This window comes from Betta splendens, chromosome 15, assembly GCF_900634795.4.
Source record: "Betta splendens chromosome 15, fBetSpl5.4, whole genome shotgun sequence".
In the NCBI taxonomy this organism is placed as follows: Eukaryota; Metazoa; Chordata; class Actinopteri; order Anabantiformes; family Osphronemidae; genus Betta; species Betta splendens.
In genome coordinates, this window is record NC_040895.2 from 8,685,546 (window position 1) to 8,707,216 (window position 21,671).

The window sequence follows — 21,671 nt, forward strand, 5'->3', positions numbered from 1 at the left end:
GCCAGGGAGGGGCGTGTACAGGTGAGGCGAGCAGGCAGTAGTAAACAAATACTGTACAGATCTACTAGTGAGATACTGTACAAACACAGACACGCCTAAACTGGAACCACCACTCACATTACTCTGCTGTGTCTGTGACTGTTCGCATACAGTACAGTACATTACTTATTTAATGTAGTTAAGCAAATTAATAATACTAGGAATCTAATTTAACAACTACTGACCAACAAGGGATATATTAGTACACAAAACAAATTGTAAAATAGTTTATTAAAAACATTGCATCTTATGATTTATGTATGTGTATGTACTTTAGAGGGGCGTTTGCACGTTCTCCCCGTGTTTGCGTGGGTTCTCTCCGAATTCTCCGGCTTCCTCCCACAGTCCAAAGACGTGCATTAGGTTGATTGGCTTCTCTCCATTGCCCGTAGGTGTGAGTGTGTGAGTGAATGGTTGTCTGTCTATGTGTTGCCCTGCGATGGACTGGCGACCCGTCCAGGGTGTACCCTGCCTCTCGCCCGTAGCCAGCTGGGATAGGCTCCAGCACCCCCGTGACCCCCCACTAGGGAGTAAGCGGTTCAGAAAATGGATGGATGGATATGTACTTTAAAACGTTTAAACTGACTCTGTTTAGTTGTATGCTTATGTGTTTCTTGGCAGTTGTTTACGCCTACTGAGCTTAACATTGAATGCTTTTTAGTACCTAGCAGTACTATCAGCAGATATCAGTAGTGTGGCAATTGGCCTTTCACGCCACTAGGGGCACTCCTGTGTTTTCCTTTTTTTTTGTTGGTCATTTCCTGAGCCCATTTCCTATCAGTGCTCTGTAATTAGGTGATGCTATCCACCTGTTTATTGAGTATTTAAGTCATGCCTTTTGGTTTCATTGTCGGTGGTGTGTACCTGGTTGTAAGCTTGGAAGCTACGCCAACATTACAAAGTTAAAGAGAGGAGTTTTTTGTGTTTTATCTTTAGGTTTGTTTGCCAGTTGTAACAAAGCCTATTTAATTTATTTAAAGTGTCAGGTTTGGCGGTCAGCTTGACAGAGCGAACGCACTTCCCCGGCACAGATGTCAGCAGGTTTTGGTACAGAGTCTTTAATGGTACAAGGTCTCGGTACAGGTACAGCACAGTCTGGTGACTTACGTACAAAATCCTCAGTGACAAGGAACAGACAAAAACGATGGTCAGGCAGGCGAGGTGGGCAACAGTGAAACTCGGTGGACAGCACAAAAGAATTGGGGGAATCAGAGTCAAGGTACAAGCAAGGTCGGTATCCAGCAGGCTCGGCTGAGGTACAAAAGGGGAGGCCAGGGAGACGTGTAAGATTTAAGAGTAAACCGAGTGTTTTTTGTAGTGCGACATGGTCGCAGCAGTGTGCTGTTTGTATGTAGGTCGAAGCGCCGTAATCCTCCGCTCTGTTACGAGCGTCCTGTCCAGCTCTGAGAGAACAGTTAGTTCCGCGCCCGGGTGTCAGTTAATCATTCTGCTTCCACAGTATCTCCTCTCCTGTTTCCAGGACCCCATCAAGCCCTGCGATTGGGAATTGACGGGGGGGAGTTTATGACAAGTAGTGGCAAACAACATCCTACTGTAGCATGGATTTTATTTCAATATCAAAAGAAAGTTTAGAAGAAAATATTTTACCTTTTACTTTATTATTTTTCTTTTGGTACCTTTAGTCACTACCTGAATCCTACACTTAAATTCCACACAGATATGATGAATTAAATTTTTTCCACCACCATTATGAGCTGCTCTTTATGGACCACACCTAGTTGCTATGGTGAAAAATATGAGCGTGCATTAGAGTCAACAGGAATAAATGTTAAAAAATAAAATGTAAGAACAAAATTGACATCTAGTTTAAAATCCAACATTTGAAAATCACTGCTGTAGTAGTGTCGATGACGGCTCTGATTCGCTCCAGAATTAGTAGATGGCCAGACACAACCACTGAAAAAGAAAGAGGTATTTAATGACTCAGAAAGTCTGACAAAACAGAAGCTGCTGTTTTCTCACACACCTGCTGTAAGTCCAGCTCAATCTTGCCTGAGTTGTCTTTCTCCAGAGACTTGAACATTTCTGGTTGACAGACGGACAATTACAAATCATCCAAACACGCAGCAGCTCTGTGATAAAGCTCAGCGTGAGGCATGAAGTGATACTGTCATGTTTTTGACACTTACTGAAGAGCATCTCCAGTTTGACGAGGCAACCCACAAAGCTGTCAAAGTCTATGGCGTACTGAGCGTCAGCGTAACGACTGACGATCGCCTCCACCACGGCGCTGTTGATCTGGAAACCTGGGAAAGAATAGGAGGCACCGTTGGTCATCAGCCACAGAAGCCACAGAAGACAAAAAAGAAATTGTGCAGGATTCCTGAATGCCTCCCTGGGGAAGTGTGATGCCCCTATAGTTTCTTCTGTCTCCTGTCCCCTATTTTATGAAGAGGAAGAAACCACCCCGGTTGTCCAGTCCAGAGGAACTGTCGTCCACGCGTTGCACTGGCGTGCCACCCACGACAGCCCCAAAACATCCAGAGACTTGAGGTACTCAAGGAGTACCTTGAGGTACAACTCAAGGAGTACCTCAAGCGGATCTCATTTACCCACGCTGCCCTGCCACCAAGGAGCTTGCAAAGTACCTCCGTGACCTCAGCCTGGGTATGGGTAAGTCCACTTCTGAGTCCTCTGCCTCTGCTTCCTCAGCAGAAGGTGTGTGGGAGGGATTAAGCAGATCCTCAAAGTACTCCTCCACCAGCTGATAACAGCTGCAGTCAAGGTCAACGGCTCCCCACCTCGACTGAACACTGAGTTGGTGAAGGACTGATTCCCTCTCTTGAGGTGTCAAACGGTGTGCCAGAATTTCTTTGAGCAATAGTCCTCCTCCATGGCCTCTCCGAACTCCTCCCAGGCCCGAGTTTTTGCCTCTGCAACGGCACGAGCTGCAGAGCTTTGGCCTATCGGTAGCCATCAGCTGCCTCAGGAGTCCCACAGGTCATCCAGACCTGATAGGATTCCTTCTTCAGCTTGATGGCACCCCTTACCTCCGGCATCCACCACGGGTGCGGGGATTACCACCATGATAGGCACCGGAGACCTTGCGTCCTCAGCTCCAAACAGCCACGTTGACAATGGAGGTGGAGAATATGGTCCACTCAGACTCAATGTCTCCAGCCTCCCTCTGAATCTGGTTGAAGCTCTCCCGGAGGTGTGGGTTAAAGATCCCTCTGACAGAGGGTTCAGCCAGACGTTCCCAATAGACCCTCACAATACCTTTTGGCCCGCCAAGTTGTTCCAGCCTCCTTCCCTGCCAGCAGATCCTACTTGCCACCAGGTGGTGATCAATTCACAGCTCAGCCTCTCTCTTCACTCCAGTGTCCAAAACATGACTACAAAGTCTATCATCGACCTCCGGCCTAGGGTGTCCTGGTGACATGTGCACTGATGGACACCCTTTTGTTCGAACATGGTGTTTGTTATGGTCAAACTGTGCCTAGCACAGAAGTCCAATAACATAACACTGCTTGGGTTCAGATCAGGGAGGCCGTTCCTCCCAATCACGCCTCTCCAGGTGTCACTGTCCATGTGGGTGGAGTTGTCAATGATAGATGACAGCTTGGCTAATATCCTCCTCTCACTCACCTCCTCCACAGAGTCCAGTGTACATCCAAGGACAGAGCTGATCTTTCTCACAAGCCTGGTCAGTCTTTTCACATGTTTTCCTGCCTGCTCCCCAGCAAGCAGAATAACAGAGGCTACTACAGAGACATAGAATGTCCTTAACATGGGCCTGAACACTCCAACAGACCTGGGCTGGTCTCATCCACCGTCCCCACCAAAATAATATCCCTCTCAGTTTTAACTACATTAACCATACAGCATACACCATCCAGGACTCTGGAGGCTGCCTCCCTGAGGACCAGCGCATAGCGCCTTTGCTTAGATGGCTTTGTCTGCTGGACTCATCTGCGGAATGGTGGTCTTCCAGGGTTCCTCATACCCGGCACATACACATACATTTAGGGCCAGGGGATGGGCTCTTTCACTGGCGCCTGCAGGTGGGGTCCAACTGTGGCCTTACCCACCAGCCCTGGTGGAGAGGATCACCACCCGGTTTTAAGTCCACAATAGACATTTACAGTAGGGTCGGGGGAAGTTGTCCAGGTGAGACGTCGTCAACCAGCAATTGTGCTCCTGGAAATTTCCCCCACTGCTGCAATCTAGCTCCACACCCACATTATTCAAGTTGGGCTGCATGGCACTGTGGTGCCTCTCCCGCTGTCTCCTGCTTCTCCCTACTGTGAGGCCACACATCTCAGGAGTTGCCATGGGCCCTGCCTAAGGCCCCCCAGGTAGCGGACCAGAGACCTACCTTTCCCTTGAATGAGAATAAGTGATTGGTGTGGGTGTAACTATGTATAGAGTGCATGAGTTCATGTATGATTGAGTAGATGGTCATGATGTGTGTGTGCTGCGGTTGGTGTATGGGGAGGGATCTGTTCCCCACTTGGGGTGCATTGATCTGCTGCCTGGGTGGTCTCTTCTTCTGCTGACTCCTCATGCATACGGTCGGGCTAATGGGGGAGGCCCTGGGTCACTTACTCCATTCTCCTTACTCCAGCTCCATTCTCTCGGTCTGACCCTTCCACTGGGGGGGATTGTCTACCTCTTGAGGGGGACGGCTTAGACCCAACAGTGGTCCGTTCTGACCTCGGGTGCTGTCTCTGTGGATTCTGCAGCTCTGCCTGGGAGACCTGTGTGGGTGGCTCAGGTTGCTATGCCCTGCCCTGAAGGTGACACTGAAGGTATGTGGGCTCCCTGGCTACTAGGTTTCTTCCCTCCACTTGTTGGTCTGGGTGCGGCAGCCAGGTTCCTCTCATCCCCCTGGCTTTTATAAGTGGCATTGTTCATGCATAAGCATCTGACTCACCCTTTTGGTTACAGCTTTACTAACCTTGTAGCAGGACATTCAACACCAGAACCGACTGAGCAGACTTCCTTATCTTAGCTGTAACTACTCCAGCCATTCACTGATATCACTATTAATAATGTATGATTATGGTAGTTGTTTTTTTATATGTTGTGGTATTATGCGATCATGTGTAAAAATATATATGCATAGATGTATGTGTATGATTATACACAAAAAAACCCCACTAATTACGAGGAGTATATATAATCCTTTTTAAAAAGGCAAACTGTCCTTTAACATACGACATCCAGCTTAATACATGCTGCTTTTTGAAGTGTTGGATAGGACAAAAAAAGAAAAAAAGCTGCCCTACTCAATGTATGGAGCATTAGTACAGCTACAGTCTTTACCTGCTTCAGTGACAGCGTCTCTCATCTTCTGTGAGCTTATGGTGCCAGAGTGGTCTGTGTCACTGTTCTTGAAGATCTCCTACACGATGCAGGCATCCATGCGTTGCATTAAAGCATGTGTACGTGCCCGAGATTCATTAACAGAAAAACAAGACTTACCAGGTATTTCTGCAGTTTTGTCCAAAGCAATTGAACCTCCAGTAGTCCCAGTGTGTTATTGTCATCTTTCTAAGAAGGGTTAAGGTTCATGAAAAAACATTGTATTGCCCGTTATTTATAATTCGTAATTCTGAGGATACATCCAGCAGACTGACAATGAGGCGACATGTCTCCAGGCTGAAGCCACGTATCTTGACATCAGTCACTACAAATTGTCACAACACATACAGTATCACTGTAACTCCAGCTCTCACACCAGTTAATAAGCTACACTCATACTGTAGAAGGAGATTCCAAATTTACAGTGTACTTACATTTTGAGACAACCTTGTTCAAAATCTCAAGCAATTGATGGGCAGACACTTCATTGTCCTGTTTGAAAAACAATAATTATTACCTGTGTAATATTCATCATGTAAAGGTGAAGCATTTCATTAACTGTCGGTCTGTTTTCTTTCTACATACAGAACCAGCAATCTGCTTGAAGAGCTGCTTAAAATAAGGATCCACATTCTTCTCGAAGGTCTCCTCCTGTGAATTAACATTACTGTAAGTCTGCTACTGTTCAAAAAACCTTTAAATTTGACCTACAACAATTTGTTAAAAATTAATATCATGTTTAAAACCTACTTCACAGGTAGAATAGTTTCACATTAATTTAAGACCAGTTCTTACTTCCACTATTTTAGCACCAATCTCCACCTCCAGGGGACTATAAACAGAAATATAGTTATGAATATGAATTAAAACCATTTAATTTGACTACTACATGGCAGTATAGGTCCAAATCAGTGAACATGTAAGTTAATGTAACACATCCTTACCTGGCTGGAGCATGCTTTTCAGAAAACACCCTGAGAACAAAGGAGCCATTTTTGTAGGGTAGGAAGGTGGAGGGAATGATTACATATTCTCCTGGAGGGAGTTTAAAGCGTTCGCACACTTCCCGTGCCTTGTTGAAGTTGGAAATGGCCACAGGCTTCTGCCGCAGCAGGACATCTGGACCTAGACGCACACTGCTGCTGCCTTTGTACTGAACAACAGGAGGCTGAAGTGTTAGACAGCGAGCCACACGTTCACAATGCAAAGCAGATCATTACTGTAAGTGCAAATAACAAATACAAACCCCATCTGGGACCTGCAGTGAGGAAACAGACAACATTTATTAGAACCTCACCAATTTAAAATACACCAGTGACCTATTATTTAGTTGAATTGTTAGAGATATCAGGTAAGATACCTGATAGATGGCGAAGCCAATGGCTTCAAACTCTCGGTTCAGCCTCCTCTGCTGACGTGACTTTTGCATCAGCCCCACCAAAAAGGTGCATCCTGGTTTCCCATCCAGCGGATGATCATCTAAATCCTCCAGGCGTAGCATGAACTGGGGGTTGGATGGAAAAGTGGCTGGAGGAGACACAAACTGTTACAAACACCAAGACCAGACAGGACAGAACCCAAAAGCAGTAACAGGCGAGGATGGCAGAATACAAAACGATATATTTATTATACTACACAAAACCAAGGGTCACTACAGAGTAGGCAAAAGGTACATAAACTAAACTGAGGCGCACTGCGAAGCAGGGCCAAACAAACTAGACAGAGGAATAATACAAAACAGAAGCCACTACCAAACAAAACTAGGACACAAAAGGTCGCTGCACTGAGTAGGCAAAATAGGAATAACAGGGCTGTTCACGATCCAAACTAAACACAAAACCAACCGTCATATAGGAAGCCAGATGCAAACTGAGAGTCCACCATAACACACTGACAACTGGAGGAGTCTCCATCCTCCACTTAAATAGTCCCCAAGTTAATAATGTTCCCGGAAGGAAACAGTTACTCAGTGCCGCCCTCTGAGGTTGGGAGGAGACTCACAACAGAGCCCCTCCCCCAACGGTCGTCCCCCGGCGACCTAGGAGGGTTCCGCAGGATGGTTCCGATGAAAGTCCCCGATGAGACCCTTGTCCAAGATGAACCTCTGCGGCACCCACTGCCGGTGTTCGGGGCCATAGCCCTCCCACTCCACCAGGTACTGGAGCCCCCTGCCCCGCCGTCTGGAGTGCAACAACTCCCGCACCGTATAAGCCAACCCCCCGTCGATCACCCGGGCGGGCGGAGGGCGGTCGGAGGCGGGCGCCAGATCACAGTCCACCACCGGCTTCAAACAGGAAACATGGAAGACAGGATGAACGCGCAGGGAGGGAGGGAGGGCCAGTCTCATCGCCACAGGGTTGACCACCCTGGTCACCTCAAATGGTCCAATGAACCTGGGTGCCAATTTCCGCTTAGCCCCCTTCAGGTGCAGGTTCGAGGTGGAAAGCCAGACCTTGTCCCCTACTCGATACTCCGGAGCTGGGGACCGACGGCGGTTAGCCCATATGGCCGCTCTCGTCTGGCCCCGGAGAAGGAAGTCGCGGGTCCTGGTCCAAACCACCTTGCACCGCCGGATGAAGGCTCCCACCGACCCGTCCAGCCCCTGGACCTGCTGAGAAGGAAACAACGGGGGCTGATAGCCATAGCCAGCCTCAAAAGGGGAACATCCCAGCACCTGTGAAGAAAGAGTATTGTGAGCGTATTCGACCCAAGGAAGCTGCCGGACCCAAGACGCCGGCCTGGTGGACGACATACACCGCAGCATAGTCTCCACGTCCTGATTCTTGGGCTCCGTCTGTCCGTTGGTTTGAGGATGGAAACCAGATGACAAGCTGGCGGAGACACCCAGCGCTGCACAAAAATCCCGCCAAACAGCAGCGACAAACTGCGGACCGCGATCAGACAGAATGTTCTCCGGAATGCCATATACACGGAACACATGGACAATTAGTAGCTCCGCCGTCTCCTTGGCCGTGGGCAACTTGGTCAGAGGAACGAGGTGGATGAGCTTGGAGAAGCGATCCACAATGGTAAGTATGACGGTCTTACCCTCAGACGATGGCAAACCTGACACAAAGTCAATTGAGATGTGTGACCACGGCCGGTACGGCACTGGCAGTGGACGCAACAACCCTGCGGGTGCGCGATGTGGCGTCTTGTTCCTCGCGCACACGCCGCACGCTGCCACATAACGTCGAACGTCCAGTCTCATTGAAGGCCACCAGTAACGCTGCAAGACCAGCGCCAGCGTCCGGGACCCCCCCGGATGACATGCCAGCCGCGAATCATGGTCCCAGCGTAGAACCTGGGTGCGCAGAGGAGGCGGGACAAACAAGCAACGAGGAGGACAGCCAGCAGGAATGGGCACCGAGTGTTTGTAGGATCTCACCCTCGTCTCAAGGTCCCAGGTAACCGCGGCCACTGTCAGCGGGCGCAGGATGCGGTCCTCCTCTGCTCTCGGCTCCTCCTCTGTGACCTCCTCAAACTTCCGAGACAAAGCATCCGGCTTCCCGTTTTGGGAGCCGGGCCTATACGATAGGGTGAAATTGAACCGAGCAAAAAACAAAGCCCACCTGGACTGTCTCGTGTTAAGCCGCCTGGCCGTCTTGATATATTCCAGGTTCCTGTGGTCCGTCCAAACCATAAAAGGTTGTTCTGCCCCCTCCAACCAATGTCTCCACTCCTCCAACGCCAGCTTAACTGCTAGCAGCTCCCGGTTGCCTACGTCATAGTTCCTCTCTGCGCAGTTCAGTTTGCGTGAGAAGAATGCACATGGATGCACCTTACCATCCTGTTCGCTGCGTTGTGACAGTACGGCCCCCACTCCGGTGCTAGAGGCATCCGTCTCCACTATGAATTGCCTCTGAGGATCAGGGAGACAGAGGATGGGTGCAGACGTAAATCGGGACTTCAGTAGCTCAAAGGCTCCCTTCGCGGTCGCCGACCAAACGAACGGAGCCTTCGATGAGGTGAGGGCATTTAGAGGAGCCGCCACCTTGCTGAAGTTCCTTATGAAACGCCTGTAAAAATTGGCAAACCCCAGAAACCGCTGCAGCTGCTTACGATACCTCGGCTCCGGCCAATCTGTCACAGCCGCCACTTTTCCTGGATCCATCGCCAGCTTCCCTGGTTCCAAACAAAACCCTAAGAACGAAGTCTTAGCTGTGTGAAATTCACATTTCTCAGCCTTCACAAATAGCTGGTTTTCCAAGAGTCTCATCAAAACTGCTCTCACGTGCACCTCATGTTGTCGCGGGTCTTTGGAAAAAATGAGAATATCATCTAAATAGACAAAGACAAACCTGTTGACCATGTCCCGCAGGACATCATTTACAAGGGCCTGAAAAACCGCAGGTGCGTTTGTCAAACCAAAAGGCATGACCAAATACTCGTAATGCCCCGTGGGAGTATTAAATGCCGTCTTCCACTCATCTCCCTCCCTTATACGGACCAGATGATAGGCGTTACGTGAGTCCAACTTAGTAAAAATAGTAGCACCCTCTAAAAGTTCAAAAGCGGATGCAACGAGGGGAAGTGGATAGCGATTACGTACAGTAATCTTATTAAGGCCCCTATAGTCTATGCAGGGACGGAGACCGCCATCCTTCTTCCCTACAAAAAAGAACCCCGCTCCCGCGGGTGATGATGACGGACGGATGAGCCCCGTGCGAAGCGCCTCCGCGATGTACTGGTCCATAGCCTCCCGCTCCGGTTTAGTCAGTGAGAAGATTCTTCCCCTCGGCGGCGTGGAACCCGGTAGGAGGTCAATCGCACAGTCATATGGACGATGAGGCGGAAGCGAAGTAGCGCGAGCCTTATCAAAGACGGCCCCCACGTCATGGTAACATGCAGGAACCCGGGTCAAGTCGATCTCTGCATTAGTTTTAACCTCAGGCTCCTTAATGATCCGCCCCGCCGCCCGCAAACAATTAGCCAAACAGAAAGAACTCCACCCCACAATTCTCCCCGCTGCCCAGTCAATGTGTGGGTTGTGTGTCCGTAACCACGGCATGCCCAGCAGTACAGGTACCTCCTTACAATCATAAACATGGAGAGAAAGTTCCTCCCTGTGATTTCCCGACACAGTCAAACTCACCGGCGCCGTGCGATGGGTGATGCGGTGAATGACCTGTTTGTCCAGCGCTTGGACCACCACGGGGTCCTGTACTGGAATCAGCCTGAGCCCCAGCTCCTGAGCAAATTGCCTGTCTATGAAGCTTCCCTCAGCTCCGGAATCCACAAACACGGGAAGCTCTCGCGCCGACAGAGGTCCTGACAGAGTGGCTGGAAACAATGGTTTGGAGAGGGAGATTAAATTCACGGTGAAGCTCGTCAGCGCCTCTCCACCGGCTGACGAGCGTTGCCGTTTAACGCGCACTGGTTAGCGCGATGACCCGGACCCCCACAGTACAAACACAGTCCGGAGTTGAAACGACGCTGTCTCTCCTCCGTCGATAGGTGACCTCGTCCGATCTCCATTGGCTCCTCCCTTTCTGTCATCAGAGCGCCCTGGGGAAAAGCCCCCGGCACCTGGCGGGTGGGCGGGGACGGATGACGTGGACATGACGTAGGGAATTCCCCCGCGTCGGCTGCAGCTTGGGCCCCTGCGCTCACCGCTCGTCGTCCTGGAATGAACGGCTGAACCTGCCCGGTTCCGCTGTGGTGTGAAAACCCGGCTGCCGATGGAGGTCGGCTGACGCTGCGACGGAGCGCCTCGCGTTGAGCGAAACGCTGGCCGATCGCCACCGCCAGCGCCACAAGATCTCTCAGTCTATCCGGAAGTACATGCCCCGCCAACTCATCTTTGATCTCCTCCGCGAGACCGTCATAAAAACGATCGCACAAGGTCTCTTGTCTCCAATCCAACCCGGCCGCCAGCGTGCGGAACTGTACCACGTAATCCGTTAATGAGGAACGTCCTTGAAACAGGTGGAACATTTTGGCTGCCGCCACTCGGCGATGCGCGACGGGGTTAAACAGGGAAGTGAGTTCCTCTGCGAATCCCTCGAAAGTGGCGACACAGGCTGCGTTGTTCTCGTATTCCGCCGCACCCCACTCTAGCGCTTTTCCTCCTAGCAGCGAGATGCAGTACGCCACCTTCTCCCCTTCGGATCGGAACAGCCCCGCTTCCACTCTAAATTTTAGCCGCAACGTGGTAATGAAACTCTGGCAACGAGAGGCATCCCCGTAAAACTTGTCGGGAGGGGCTAATCTAACCTGGGAAGACGGGATCGTCTCTAAAGACGCCGGTTCACTGCCGATCTCCCGCAGAGTACGCAAGGCCTCAGCTCGGGCTGTAGTGCGTGGGCTGTCTAGTAACAAACGAGCACTGCTCAGGCTCGGAACCTGCCAGGCCTCCTCTCCTGCTGCTGGGTCCATGTTTGGGTCAGTGTGTACTGTTACAAACACCAAGACCAGACAGGACAGAACCCAAAAGCAGTAACAGGCGAGGATGGCAGAATACAAAACGATATATTTATTATACTACACAAAACCAAGGGTCACTACAGAGTAGGCAAAAGGTACATAAACTAAACTGAGGCGCACTGCGAAGCAGGGCCAAACAAACTAGACAGAGGAATAATACAAAACAGAAGCCACTACCAAACAAAACTAGGACACAAAAGGTCGCTGCACTGAGTAGGCAAAATAGGAATAACAGGGCTGTTCACGATCCAAACTAAACACAAAACCAACCGTCATATAGGAAGCCAGATGCAAACTGAGAGTCCACCATAACACACTGACAACTGGAGGAGTCTCCATCCTCCACTTAAATAGTCCCCAAGTTAATGATGTTCCCGGAAGAGAACAGTTACTCAGTGCCGCCCTCTGAGGTTGGGAGGAGACTCACAACACAAACGTGGGAATGAAGCAGTAGTGTTTAACAAGACATGACATCAGTTGTGTTTAACTTACCTGCGTTATGGCGGCCGCCGCCGGCAGTGGAGCCGATCCTCCACATGCCTTCAGACTGGTAATAGTTCCAGCGGTGAACATCCTCACTGGTCAGAGTGTCTGGCGTCAGGTTACAGATCTCCAGCTTGGAGAAGTTCTTGATGAAGTCTGAGTAGGACATCCTGAGGAGAAAGACAGAGAACAAGTAATAAATAGGTGTTTCTCATGCATCAACGACCCCCCAATTTATCAAGACAGAAATTTTAAGGTGAAGTAAAGGTTAAAGGTTAAAGACATGGGATTTACCAAAATTCTCCATCTTCAGCTATGTTGTTCATCCTTTCTTTCTCATCTTTGCTGATGGTCTTCCATTCACTGGACCTAGTTTTCATAAACAGTCAAGCCATCATTATTTAGAAAAACTGTTATTTGATGGTTTATGAACATGGAGTGTAAAGAGTGTTTATGTTACACACTGAGGGACAAAGTAGACTAAGAGGAGGATCCAAATACACGACCCACAGACAGGACTGACAATAAATGGGTTTTAATAAACAGCAGATCGACAGTACGAGCAAACAAACCTGGATGAGGACTGAACACAACCACGAGGCACAAGTGAACACAGGTGAGAGCCATGTACCATTGTTGGTCGAACAAACGAACAACAACTATACTCAAATTAGGAACCTAAATACTAAATACACAGGTGGAAATAATGACACTAATTACAAGACAGGAAACAACTTGGAGGTGACATTAAACACAAAGGAATAAACCCAAGGCGCCCCCACAGGCTGGAGGGACGAATTGTAATAGTTTACCCATCGCTCCAGGGACCCGTCCACTCTACCTCACCCCACGGGTTTCTGATACGGACGAGCTGAACCCCCTTGCCTTGGCAATGCACCTAAAACAGAAAACAAGTGTTGGTGGAATAACTAGCATTTTGTCTAAGACAAAAAAAGTGTTATTTATGTGATACCTCCTCGGCTCCGTTGACTGAATACCCATGTGCTTTTACAAGTTTCAGAGCGATAAGTGTCTCCGTATCATAGGTACTAGTATTCTAGAAGATGAAGAACAAACATGTCAGATGAGTGTTTATTACATTGCAAACTTCTGTGCAAATCAGTATGAAAACTAGACTTACATCAATATAGCAGCCCATCAGCGAGCCCAGTTTCAGGGCCCTCTGCATGAGCTGGAAGAGGTTTGGCGGTGCCTTGCTCAAAGTGTATGCTTCTGCAATTCCCCCTGTGAAATCTTCAAAGCCCTCAGTGGTGTTTCCGGCATCAAGGGCTTCATAGGAGCCATACAGTCTGTCAGACAGAAACGCGCCAGGATGTAAAATTATTCATCAACCATACATTTGCACACACTTAGACTTCATCTGTACTTTTGATGCTATAAAACACGTCATCAATTGTCAGAACAATCTGTACTTAGCGTAGGCCTTCTCTAGCAGTGCGCTCCAAAACTCTGAGCGTTCGGCTGAGTGGACAAACAGCAGCTCCCCATCTTTGGTTGGTAAACGGTCATCGACCACGACGTCCACCCACTCACCGTACTGCCATATCTGAGAAGACAGAGATACAAGCAGCTGCTAAAACCAAATAAATCAATGAGGCAAAAAACAAAATATAAATATGCATAGGCACAACAAAAATGAATAAATAAAGATACACCTTAGGTAGACACATCATTTTGTAAAAAATTGCAGTAATGTTGTTAACTGTTAAATTAGTAATAATACTATTAATAATGTTAGGGCGTGTGTATACACATTCATAAATACATTCATATACATACACCTATGCATATATATTATTACACACATAATCACATAATAGTTAATAATGCCGTGATGTACAATATCACAACTACCATAATAAAACATTATTAATAATGATAACAATAAATGGCAGCATTACTTACAGCTAAGATTAGGAAGCCTGTGTATTGGTTCTGGTGTTGTGTGTCCCACTACAAGGTTAGTAAAGCTGTAACATAACATTGTTCACCAAAAGGGTTAGACAGGTGTTAGTGCATGAACAAGGCCACTTGGGGAAGCCAGGGTGATGGGTGTAGACCAGACACCACACCCTGACCCGTGAATGGTAAGAAGAAACCTATTAGCCAGGAAGCCATCTTACCTGCAGTTCTGGGAAGGCAGGCGTCGTGACCCGAGCTGCCTTCAGAGAACCTCCCAGGCAGAGCTGCAGCAGCCACAGAGACAATACCACGGGCCACTTTTAAGGCAATGCCAGTCCTACCCGGGAGAATTAGGGGCAAAGATCTCCCCCAGTGGTAGAGGGTCAGCCCAGAGTTGAGCACCCACGGTTCGTAGGGAGCTCACCAGGGGAAGCCCCCTGTGCCCAGAGAGGGACCCACCCCCAGTCTGCCACCCCCACAAGAGCAAAGCTGGACCCACCCCATCAGCCCGACAGTATCCCCTGGTGCCACGACGGTCCTGCAACAAAAGGCTGGCAGTTGGTGGAGTCGGCAGAAGAGACCCCCCCATACACCCGCTGCACCACATACAAAGACACAAACATCTACTCAGTCGTCCATGAACCCATGCACTCTCACATACATGCTCACACCCACACCATTCACTTCTTCTCATTCTTGGGGAGGGCAGGTCTCTGGCCCGCTGCCTGTGTGGCCCCAGGCAGGGCCAGCAGCACCTCTAGAGCCATGACCCCCCCTCCCCAACCAGGGAGAAGCAGGGGACACCCCAGGGCCATACAGCCCAACTTGACTATGAGTGTGTGATTTAAAAGTGGGGGAGATTGCCAGGAGCATGGCAGCTGGCTGACGGGGTGCCTCCTGGACAGCGTCTCCCTACCCTAGATATCTATTGTGTAGTTAAAACTACACAATAGATCCTCTCCACAGGGGCCTGGAGGTAGGGCCAGCTGTGGCTTCACCTCCAGTAAACCTCCAGTGAAAGAGCCCATCCCCCCGGCCCTACTGTAAATTTATGTGCATGGGTATGAGGAACTACCTCCTCCTTGAACCGCCGCCTTATCGTGGTGGAGGAGTTTGTGTGACCGAATGACCCCGGGAGCTATGTGATCGGGGGCTAAATGCCCCAGGTAGGGTCTCCCAAGGTAAACAGGTCCTGGGCGACGGGCCAGACTAAGAGCGGTTCACAAACCCCCTATGAAAGGCAAACGACCAAGGTCAGAGACGTCGCCCGGTATGGCGCAGCCGGGGCCCCACCCTGGAGCCAGGCCCGGGGTTGGGGCTCGTATGCGAGCGCCTGGTGGCCCAGCCGGGCACAGCCCGAAAGAGCGACGTGGGGCCGTCCTCAAGTGGACCCACCATCCGCAGGAGGAACCGTAGGGGGCCGGTGCAAAGTGGATTGGGCAGCAGTCGAAGGCGGGAGCCTAGGCGACCCAATCCCTGGATAACCAGTCTGGCTATTGGGACATGGAATGTCATGTCACTGGGGGGAAAAGAACCTGAGCTTGTGCAGGTTGAGCGGTACCGGCTAGAAATAGTCGGGCTCACCTCCACACACAGCCTGGGCTCTGGAACCCAACTCCTTGAGAGGGGCTGGACCCTCTTCTACTCTGGAGTTGCCTGCGGTGAGAGGCGGCGGGCTGGTGTGGGCTTGCTCATATTTCCCCAGCTTAGTCGCCATGTGTTGGAGTTTTCCCCGGTGGACGAGAGGGTCGCTTCCCTGCGCCTTCGGGTGGGGGATAGGTCACTCACTTTCATTTGGGCTTACGGGCCAAATGGTAGTGTGGAGTACCCGGCCTTCTTGGGGTCTCTGGAGGGAGTGTTGGAAAGCGCTCCAACTGGGGACCCCATCGTTCTTTTGGGAGATTTCAATGCTCATGTAGGTAACGACAGTGATACCTGGAGAGGCGTGATTGGGAGGAACGGCCTCCCTGATCTGAACCCGAATGGTGTTATGTTATTGGACTTCTGTAGGGTGTCCATCGGTGCACATGGCACCAGGACACCCTAGGTCGGAGGTCGATGATAGACTTTGTAGTCGTTTTACCTGACCTTCGGCCATATGTTTTGGACACTCGGGTGAAGGGAGGGGCTGAGCTGTCAACTGATCACCACCTGGTGGTGAGTAGGATCCGCTAGCAGGGAAGGAGGCTGGAACGACTTGGCAGGCCCAAACGTATTGTGAGGGTCTGTTGGGAACGCCTGGCTGATCCCTCTGTCAGACGGACCTTTAACTCACACCTCACACCAGACGCTGGGTCTCCGGTGCCTGTCGTGGTTGTAATCCCCGAACCCGGTGGTGGACGCCGGAGGTAAGGGACGCCATCAAGCTGAAGAAGGAGTCCTACCAGGTATGGTTGACCTGCCAAGCGTGCTGCAGCCCGTGGCGTTCCGGAGGCAAAAACTCGGGCCTGGAAGGAGTTCGGGGAGGCCATGGAGGAGGACTATCGCTCGGCCTCAAAGAGATTATGGCAAACTGTTCTGCGCCTCAGGAGGGGGAAGCAGTTCTTAACCAACTCTGTTTTCAGAGAGTGGGGAGCTGTTGACCTCAACTGGGGATGTTATTGGACGGTGGAAGGAGTACTTTGAGGATCTCCTCAACCCCTCCGACATGCCTTCTGCTGAGGAAGCAGAGGCAGGTGACTCAGAGGCGGACTCGCCCATCACCCAGGCTGAGGTCACTGAAGTAGTTAGTAAGCTCCTCGGTGGCAGAGCAGCTGGGGTGGATGAGATCCGTCCTGAGTACCTCAAGTCTCTGGATGTTGTGGGGCTGTCTTGGGTGACACGCCTCTACAACATCGCATGGACGAGGGGGACAGTTTCTCTGGACTGGACAACCGGGGTGGTTGTCCCTCTTCACAAAAAGGGGGACAGGAGAGTGTGTTCCAACTATAGGGGGATCACACTTCTCAGCCTCCCTGGGAAAGTCTATGCCAGGGTACTGGAGAGGAGAACTCGGCCGATAGTCGAACCTCGGATACAGGAGGAACAATGTGGTTTTCGGCCTGGTTGTGGAACGCTGGACCAGTTTTATACCCCCAGCAGGGTGCTTGAGGGTTTGTGGGAGTTTGCCCAAGCAGTCTACATGTGCTTTGTGGATCTGGAGAAGGCATTCGACCGCGTCCCTCGTGAAATCCTGTGGGGGGTGCTCCGGGAGTATGGAGTCCAGGGCTCTTTGCTAAGGGCTGTTCGGTCTCTGTACAACCGGAGCAGGAGCTTGGTTCGCATTGCCAGCAATAAGTCAGACCTGTTCCCGGTGCATGTTGGACTTCGGCAGGGCTGCCCTTTGTCACCAGTTCTGTTCATTATTTTTATGGACAGAATTTCTAGTCGCAGCCAGGGGCCGGAGGGGGTCTGGTTTGGGGACCACAGGATAGCATCTCTGCTTTTTGCAGATGATGTTGTCCTGTTGGCTTCATCAGGCCAGGACCTCCAGCGTGCGCTGGTGCGGTTTGCAGCTGAGTGTGAAGCGGCTGGGATGAGAATCAGTTCCTCCAAATCTGAGGCCATGGTTCTCGACCGGAAAAAGGTGGTTTGCTCTCTCCAGGTTGGAGGACAGTTCCTGCCCCAAGTGGAGGAGTTTAAGTATCTTGGGGTCTTGTTCACGAGTGATGGAAGGAAGGAGCGTGAGTTTGACAGACGGATCGGTGCGGCGGCTGCAGTACTGCGGTCGGTGTATCGGTCCTTCGTGGTGAAGAGGGGGCTGAGCCAAAAGGCAAAGCTCTCAATTTACTGGTCAATCTACGTTCCTACCCTCACCTATGGTCATGAGCTTTGGGTCATGACCGAAAGGGCAAGGTCACGGATTCAAGCGGCTGAAATTAGCTTCCTCTGCAAGGTGGCTGGGCGCTCCCTTAGAGATAGGGTGAGGAGCTCTGTCACCCAGGAGGAGCTCGGAGTAGAGTCGCTGCTCCTCCACATCGAGAGGAGCCAGTTGAGGTGGCTCGGGCATCTGGTTCGGATGCCTCCTAGACGCCTACCTGGGGAGGTGTTTCGGGCATGTCCCAATGGTAGGAGGCCCCGAGGAAGACCCAGGACTCGCTGGAAAGACTACGTCTCTCGGCTGGCCTGGGATCGTCTTGGGGTCCCACCGGAAGAGCTGGAGGAAGTGTCCAGGGAGAGGGAAGAGTGGAACTCTCTGCTCAGACTGCTGCCCCCGCGACCCGGCCCCGGATAAGCGGATGAAAATGGATGGATGGATGGATGGGTATGAGGAACTTTGGAAGTTCCATGAGGTGCCACCCTCCCTCCTCTGTCACACTTGCATATTCTTTCTCAAGCATGCTCACGCTCGCATCGCGTGGTCGTCTTCTCAAACCTATACTGTGCAGCTGTGCATGGAAACCCAACCCCAACCACGCTAATAATTTACAGTTAGAACAGGTAGAGTAGGGTTTTGGCATAAGCCATCGATTTTTATATAAACTGAGCCAAAGATGGGAAAATACACGAGAAAACCAAACCTTGATTTATAGCAGTTACAGACATATCATTAAATTCAGGCTCAGTGGTTTGATGGGAAAAGTCTCCTGACCTGGAAGTGAAATATTCCAGCATAGTTTTGAGAGAAACTCTGTTCAGGTGGAACCACACGATCCAGGAACTGCTGGTCTAGAGTCAGGGAAGCTATGGCAGCCAGGAGCCAGCAGTCACCTGTACAGTGGGAGCAGATGCACCATCTGACGTCGTGCAACACAATGCAACTGTGCTGTAAACAATATGAGCCGACAACCCCCCTTGAACATTTCAAGCAAAATAAAAACACTCCATAAGCCATCCTTCCCTCCTTCCATTCCAATTTTCTGTTGACTCACCCACATCTCCTTGGCAGATATCGGTCCTTGTGGCTCCATCAGAAATGAACTTTGGGTTAGAACACAGCTCCTACGCAGAGCAGAGATGAGCATCACAAATATTTAGATTCTTAGCTGACGCGTACCTGATGCAGACTGAGAATGAGGAGCTAATTTGTCTCTAAATGCAGCAGAAACAGGTTTTAAATGATGACCCATCAGTATAACAATCCTTCAACTGTCAAGTCATCATCAGACGTAATAATAGAAACATAATAATAGTGTAATAAACATTTTTACTTGTTACAGTATTTTGGCATTAAACATGTTTCTTTTCCTTACCGTTGGCCTTTTCCAAACTACTCCCCTGGTCTTGGATGAGTACGGTCCCAGCTCATTGTAGCCCAGTGACTTGGCTTCTGCCGGAAAGCAGTCGTCCTCAAACAGCCGTTTGCTCTTCACACACTGCTGTTGCAGAGCGTCAAAGTCCTGCTGACAGAACTTGGTTGCGTTCTGGTTGGTACCGATGCCTTGGTCCAGGTCCTGCTGACGAGCTACTCTGTCTGCCCTGGATGTCATCCCTGCGTCTCAAGAGTACAAGATTAACACTTGCTGCCTGGAGGGAATGGATTTCACCCTGTGTAAAATGAGCTGGTTTCACGTTTCTTTGTCGCAGCTGTCTTTATACAGTAGTCACAGAACAGGATGGGAAGGCAGGGTGGGCCCTCAGCCAGGGAGGGGAGTGTTCAGGTGAGGCGAGCAGGCAGTAGCATAAAAATACTGTACAGATCTACTAGTGAGATACTGTACAAACACAGACACACCTAAACTGGAACCACCACTCACATTACTCTGCTGTGTCTGTGACTGTTCGCATACAGTACAGTACATTATTTATTTAATGTAGTTAAGCAAATTAATAATACTAGGAATCTAATTTAACAACTACATTAAAAGACCAACAAGGAGATTAAATCAGTACACAAAACAAATTGTAAAATAGTTTATTAAAAACATTGCATCTTATGATTTATGTATGCATTTGTACTTTATATTGTTCAAACTGACTCTGTTTAGCTGTATGTTTATGTGTCTCTTGGTGATTATAGTTGGAGTGATGGAGTATTCACACAGTTACCAGCTGGTTACAAATGACCTTGACAGTTGTTTACTCCTACTCAGCTTAACATTGAGTGCTTTTAGTACACCAGTACTATCAGCAGATATCAGTAGTGCCAAACAACATCCTACTGTAGCATGGATTTAATTTCAATTTCAAAATAAATTTTAGAAGAAAATATTTTACTTTTTACTTTATTATTTTTTATTTAATACCTTTAGTCACCACCTGAATCCTGCACTTAAATTCCACACAGATATGATGAACTAACTTTAAATTTCGTCCACCACCATTATGAGCTGCTTTTTATGGGCTACACCTAGTTTCTAATTGAGCGTGCATTAGAGTCAATTGGAGCAATGGTAAAAAATAAAATGTAAAAAGAATAAAATTGACATCCAGTTTAAAATCAAACATTTGAAAATGAGTGACATCACTGTTGTAGCAGTATCGATGACGACTCTGATTTGCTTCAGAATTAGTAGATGGCCAGACACAACCACTGAAAAAGAAAGAAGTAGTCAATGACTCAGAAAGACTCTTTCTCCAGAGACGGACAATTACACATTATTCAAACACGCAGCAGCTCTGTGATAAAGCTCAGAGTGAGGCATGAAGTAATACTGTCATGTTTTTGACACTTACTGAAGAGCATCTTCAGTTTGATGAGGCAACTCACAAAGCTGTCAAAGTCTATGGCGTACTGAGCGTCAGCGTAATGACGACCACAGTGCGGAAATTCAATTGCTTGAACAGCCACAGAAGACATAAAATAAATTGTGCAGGATTGCAAGAACAAAGGAGCATAAAAAACAGTATAAAAAATCATTTTGGCTGCTTGTGTCTGCGATCTTCCCTCACCTATGGTCATGACCCAAAGCTCATGACCATAGGTGTCACGGCCTGGACTTTGGTTTTCCATTCCCTGTTTTTCCTTGTTTTTATTTTGACATTTCTTGTTTTGGTTTTTCTGGCTTTTAGTTCTCGCTTTACTTTTGTGATCATGTGCCCCATCAGCCATTATCATTCAAAAATTAACGGTGTATTTAGTTCCCAGTTCGTACCACAGTTCGCCAGATCGTAGCGTGTCATTACCTCAATCCAGCGTTTGATTCTCGGTTACTGTTCAAGTAAGATCCTGTTTTGTTTTTCATACTTCCCGTCTCTACCTGTTCCCCGTCGGTACTTTTGCCTGTGTGTCCTGGATCTCCTGTTGCTGACTGCTACTTGTCTGAAGCTGAATTTTTGCCCGGAGTGATGTGGAGTGATTCTGCATTGAACAACCTCCAAGCTAGTTCTGTCTCTGGCTGTGCATGTGGGTCCTGCATCACGCTTGTTTCCTGACAGTCCCTAACAATAGGTGAGCGTAGAAACGTAGACTGACCCTTAAATTGAGTGCTTCGCCTTTAGGCTCAGCTCCGTTTTCACCACGAATCTGTACCCCGACCGCATTACTGCAGCCGCCGCACTGATGCATTTGTCAATCTCATGCTCCTTCCTTCCCTCACTCATGAACAAGACCC

The 21,671-nt window shown here is 49.4% G+C and overlaps 1 protein-coding gene across 1 annotated transcript; it reads right to left on the bottom strand.

The window, feature by feature from the left end:
• Positions 1–1,733: 1,733 nt before the first annotated feature.
• On the bottom strand, positions 1,734–19,691 carry LOC114870586 (calpain-2 catalytic subunit-like). The gene is made up of 21 exons (XM_029175424.3): positions 19,371–19,691; positions 19,050–19,119; positions 18,770–18,888; positions 13,710–13,843; positions 13,418–13,586; positions 13,250–13,333; positions 13,089–13,174; positions 12,571–12,645; positions 12,286–12,446; positions 6,728–6,894; positions 6,614–6,625; positions 6,312–6,520; positions 6,163–6,199; positions 5,953–6,018; positions 5,802–5,859; positions 5,628–5,692; positions 5,488–5,556; positions 5,329–5,407; positions 2,190–2,306; positions 2,027–2,085; positions 1,734–1,956 (listed from the first exon to the last, which is right to left on the bottom strand). Exons 1-21 carry the CDS (start codon positions 19,605–19,607, stop codon positions 1,933–1,935), a joined length of 2,097 nt encoding a protein of 698 aa, XP_029031257.1. The 5' UTR covers positions 19,608–19,691; the 3' UTR covers positions 1,734–1,932.
• Between the last annotated feature and the right edge of the window lie 1,980 nt (positions 19,692–21,671).

What these genes read in the sequence shown, in the direction of transcription:
- LOC114870586 (XM_029175424.3), bottom strand. Translation starts at nt 19,607, where the DNA reads ATGACATCCAGGGCAGACAGAGTAGCTCGTCAGCAGGACCTGGACCAA. An exon ending in TATCTGCCAAGGAGATGTGG is followed by an intron (nt 18,889 to 19,049) that starts GTGAGTCAACAG and finishes CCCACTGTACAG; the next exon opens with GTGACTGCTGGCTCCTGGCT. An exon ending in CTAGAGAAGGCCTACGCTAA is followed by an intron (nt 13,587 to 13,709) that starts GTACAGATTGTT and finishes TCTGTCTGACAG; the next exon opens with ACTGTATGGCTCCTATGAAG.